The 5100-nt window shown below is 53.0% G+C and overlaps 1 protein-coding gene across 1 annotated transcript in view; it reads right to left on the reverse strand.

The window, feature by feature from the left end:
* The window catches only part of CEMIP (cell migration inducing hyaluronidase 1), a 72222-nt gene that overhangs the window by 19684 nt on the left and 47438 nt on the right, over window positions 1–5100 (reverse strand). The window contains exons 15-16 of the mRNA XM_007470083.1: window positions 4202–4287; window positions 2917–3048 (exon numbers count right to left, since the gene is read on the reverse strand). Coding sequence (XP_007470145.1) covers window positions 2917–3048; window positions 4202–4287 — 218 coding nt within the window. The remainder of the gene's footprint in view (window positions 1–2916; window positions 3049–4201; window positions 4288–5100) is intronic.

Consider the following 5100-nt stretch of genomic DNA (forward strand, 5'->3'; position numbering starts at 1 on the left):
TGTAGGGAAGGGGTCTTTGCATAAGCACCGGGTTTGCTGAGGGAGCAGGCTTACACATTCTGCGTGATAATGGGATCGCCTAGATCCCTGCCCACACAGTGTCTGACTCCAAAGAGAAAAGAGTGAATGCAGGGGCTCTCAGCGTTTGGTGCCACGTTGCATTAGCAGCATTCAGACTGGACTCCATGGGCCTCCCTCTCCAGCCCACCCCCATCTGTGATTCCAGGGCTCAGTGGGATGCTGGACCAAAGGGACCTGGAGGGTCTTGTTACCCTCAGGACCAGCCAGCCCTGGGTAACGGTGGGGGTACATGGATGCAGTTCCACTGCCCATAGCCATCCTCATTACTGTTTCAGCCACAGCAGGAAGGACCACTAATAGCTGATTTCTAAGTCTCCCAGCAGTCAGGCGGACGTTGGCCCTGAGAGGTAAGTTTGCAATTACACTGTAGCGATCTCATCAGCTCCCTTTTGCCTTTGTCCATTTTGCGGGCCAGGAGGAGCACATTTCTGGAGGAAGTCTGGTTGTGAGTGATAAGGGGTCCCACAGAATCGAAGCCAAGCCTTGGGTCTGCGCTGCCGTGGACCATGGGTCCAAATATGGCAGCTGCTTTCACTTCCTTTGTCCCAGGGGTGAACATCCCCTCAAAGTGCCACTCTCTGCTTCCTAAACTCTGGTGGCTTCATAGCATCCATAAACCTAAGCCAAACCCTTGCTCTCATGCTTCAGGCCCAAGTGAACGCACTTTCCCTCTGCTCCAGGGAGCGTCCTGGCCGCCTGAAGTCTCCCTAGTTCCTGGTTTGCTTCTGCGTACCCTGTTCCCCGTCCTCCAGGACGTGTGCACTTTTCCCTGTCTGAAGCCCACCCAGTTCAATTTCACCGTTCAAGGCCCATCTTCCAGGGCCCTGTAGTTCTCTCCCAGGATTCCCTGATTTTTGTTTCCCAGGCTCTTCATGGCTTTTCCTTACCACCGCTGTCCCCCAGTGCTCTGCCCAAGGTCCTCTTGTTCTGCACTGTGCCTCTGGGGACGGCATGAAGACTCACAGCCTCCACCCCTACCAGTCTGCTGGTGACTCTAAAATCAGCCACTCTTCCCCCCTGCACTTCCAAACTTTGGTGTAATTCCATGGGGTATCTCAAAAGCATCTCAAACTTAACGCACATAAAGCAAAACAGTTACCGTCCACCTAAGCCTGTTCACTCTCCCGAAGCGCATTTTCACCTAAGTTCTCACTGTAATTCCTTCCCCTCTGGACTACTGCCATATTATTAGTTGTCCCTCCCACTTCTAGGAGTGCCTCCACCCACGGAGTGGTTTGCTGGAGCGACCTTCCTAAGATATGGACACAATGGCCAAAGGCTCAAAGCTTCTCAAGGGATCCCCATCTTCTGTCAGCCCCTGGCTGTGCCCACTCATGGGACGACAACCTCTGCACCAGCCAGATTCTCGGCTACCTTGGAAGGAGGCTGGTGAAGGGTTAGAAGATCCACCCCCACTGGCAGGGGCGTGCTTCACAATTTGTCTTTTGGCCCCAAGTCTGGCATCCACTCCCTCTACGGGGACCTGAACTTCCAGCAAGCCAAAATCTGGACATGCATTGGCTGCAGAACACCACAGAGAATTTTAGCTTTGACCCCCATCTGTTTCCTCTTTCACTCACCTCTTGCATAATTTCTCTCTCAAGTGTCCTTGGGCCTCTGTTCTAGGGATGAGCAGCTTATCTCATTGACTAGCGTCTTGTGTTGCGGGAAAGTTCTTCCTGCTACTGAGTGGAAATCTGCCCAGATCTGCAACTTCTGCTCTCTAGAGCCAATCAGAGCAAGCCTGCCTCCCGTCTGATACCCTAAATGCCCTTCAGAAGCCCAGAAGAGGCTCTCTTCTTTCCTTTCCCCTCTCCTCAAAACTCTCAAAATTCTCTTCTTTCCCTTCCTCTCTTCTCTGACCCCACAGAAAAACCCGCCCCGGTTTCTCCGCCAGCGGCATTCCCTTCCCATCCCTGTGTGTGTCTGGCTCTCTCTGGGGTCCATCCACGGGTCAGTGTCTGTCTAGCCCAGGCCTCTGCTTTTCTGAGAAGCCTTTACACATGTGTGTGAGCGTGTGTGTGTGAGCATGTGTGTGTGAGCGTGTGTGTGTGTGAAATCTGTTTCTCTCACACTCACTTCCTCTTGCTCCTTTCACAAGCAAGTCTCCCTTCACTTCTCCTTTAACTGGTCATGATAAAATGGATAAACACACTTATTTCCCATGTAGAGTTTCTGATTCCCATTTTTTAACACCAGAAGGGAGCTGAGGAGAACATTTCATGCTACTCCTTTAGAGGAAGTCCCAACTCAGCTGCCGGTCCCTCCGGCTCTTGTCCAGTGTGGGCCGTGGCTCTCCGTGGGGACCTTATATCAGAACTCGGGGTTCCTTGTCTTTTTCCTTTGCGCCTTGGAGTCTGATGTGCTGATATTTGAGGTCCCAGTTCAATTATTCACCTTTCGGAAAATTCATTCAACTGAGCCTCATTGTCTAAGATGGAGATGAGAATTTATATCTCCAAGAAACATGGTAAGAAATAAATGCAACCAAGGATCCAGCACACAGTAGGTGCCTCGAAAGTGCTGATTTCCTTCCTCCTTCCTTCCTTCCTTTCGCTGACTGGTTATATGACAAGTTATGTGACTTACAGCCAAGCCCAGTGACTATTTGGGGACAAGTCATGCCCCACAGCCCCTGGCATGGTGGGCTGAAGCCACATGCTGCTTCTAGGGGGTTCTCTGGGTCTCTGCCCGCTGCCATTCCATGCTTCTGCCTGGGTGGGCGACCAGAAGGTCAAACGTTGGTATGTCTGGATTCCTCTCTCTGTCTTGCTCGTGTCTGTCCCCTGCCCAGGGGAGGAGCATCGTCCCACGCTGTGCCAACGCCACACTCACCGGCAGCTGTCCAGCCACACGTCCCCACCACGCAGCCAGGCCCCATGGTCCTGGTTCTTGTAGGCAGTGAAGTGCTTGATGATGGCCGGCTCCCGGGGCTTCAGTGGGTCGGCGTCCTGGTGGGGGCTGTATCTGGAACACAGCATGGGGAGGCACAGGTGGCCATGTTGGGGGGACCACTGAACTGACTCCCTTCTGGGCAATGAGTTTCTCTCTGCTACGGTGCCCGGAAGACTCGGGCTAAACAGCAGCTGACTCGCACCCCCTGGGCTCTGCAGTGAACTTCCTGAGCTTGCTGCAGAAATCAGAGGTCTTTTCCCCAGGGTCCAGCCCCATGCATGCTACAGACATGTCACTTCTCTTGTTATCATCACCACTGGGGAACCCCGCCGCCCCAAGGAGGGGTCAAATCACAGAAGGAAGTTCAGACAGCCAGTCCCAAACCTGGCATGCAATGCAGCCCTGTGGCCGGGGAGTCTGAGGTGCCCAGCTCTCTACTCCCCTGGGGGTAACATTGACCTGGTGCCTTTCCTGGGCTTCTACATCTTAGCCACCAAATGGAGCACTGAGCCTGGTTGCTCCTGATGTCCAGGCCAGCAAAAGGCTTCCATGTCATGTCTTCCATGGACATGATCATGTCATTGGTGTTACCCACATTTTTTTTTTTTTTTTTGGGTACGCGGGCCTCTCACTGCTGCGGCCTCTCCCGTTGCGGAGCACAGGCTCCGGACGCGCAGGCTCAGCGGCCATGGCTCATGGGCCCAGTCGCTCCGCGGCATGTGGGATCCTCCCTGACCGGGGCACGAACCCGCATCCCCTGCCTCGGCAGGCGGACTCCCAACCACTGCGCCACCAGGGAAGCCCCCGGTGTTACCCACTTTTGACAGAGACCAAGCACTTGGTCTCCTTAAAGGGTACTGATTTTCCTAACTACCTTGAGGTTTTGACAGCATCTCTTAAAAGCAGCTCCTGGCCTTGGGCTGAGCTCCAGATGTACTTATAGGTACAACCTGAATGTTCCTTCCTATTAAATTGATAGCGAAATTCCTCCCTTCTTTTCTCTTCACCTTTTTATCCTGGTCCAACCTGCTGGGGTCCTGGCCAGTCCTGTCAAAAAGCAGGTATTGGATTTTGCTGATTTTTTAAGAAACCTCTCGGAATTTCTTTTTCCCTTCAGCTGCTGAAGCCTCAGCCCTGACTCAGATTTGGCCCTGCTCAGATGTTCACCATGGTACGCCCAGCAACGAGCTCCATGTGCACACACAGAACGTGCCCATAGAATTACCTGGCAGAGATAATGGAAAGGAAGGGCCGCTTGTCCTTGGCAGAGGCCTGGGTGGTTTTGACTCCGTTGTCTATGATCATGCCAGCCTGGGGAGAGGGGACATTCAGGGACACATGAGCTCGGACAGCAGACTGCAGGCATCTTCTCACACCCAGCCTCACTGCGTACTCTTGAATGCTCCAGTGTAACCAGCTTTGCTCTCAGGACGCATTAATAGAAGTAGGGGGTCTGCAACGAGGGAGGTGAAGAACCTGCATTGCTCAAGTCAAATCCGGAATAAGGTGTCCTCTTGGAGGTGCAGATGAGGACCATGAGGTGTAGAGGGGTTAAGTATCTTGTCCAAGGCCGCACAGCAAAGTCCATGCCCCAAACTCACACTGCATTGGGCAGTTATAAGCCCAGGCCCCAAATTAAGGACGACAGATATGCTTTCTTGGGAAATGTGTCTGCATTGATGCAAAGAAAATGCCCAACTTAAGTCCCGTCTTTACCTTGGGGCAGGGGTCTGGGAGCCTTCCCCAGTCTTGTCTTGGTTTTCGCCTGACCCAAGGAAAGAACCTCGCTCTCTTTTTTGGCTCCAAAGGTGTCCACTTTGTCAGCCATGGGTGAGTGGGAGTGAGGCTGCCCAGTGAGGCCCCGTTCAGTCCGCCTTCAGGGCTGGATTCCCTTGGCCTCCTAGGGAGGCTTGGACTCCTTATCTGTCCTTTACAGAACTGGAGGACACTGGCTACTGTGATCTTCAACTGACTTCTAATTAAGCAGTGGTGATGTGAGTCAAGAGAAGAGGAACTTGATTCCCAGTTGTTCTCTCATGAGCTAGGACCTTGGGTAAATCCCTTCACCTCTCGGGCCTCAGTTGCAGTCTGTGTAAGATGGGATGATAACACTGAATTCCTGCT

The sequence above is a fragment of the Lipotes vexillifer genome, unplaced genomic scaffold, assembly GCF_000442215.2.
Source record: "Lipotes vexillifer unplaced genomic scaffold, Lipotes_vexillifer_v1.1 scaffold532, whole genome shotgun sequence".
Taxonomy (NCBI): domain Eukaryota; kingdom Metazoa; phylum Chordata; class Mammalia; order Artiodactyla; family Lipotidae; genus Lipotes; species Lipotes vexillifer.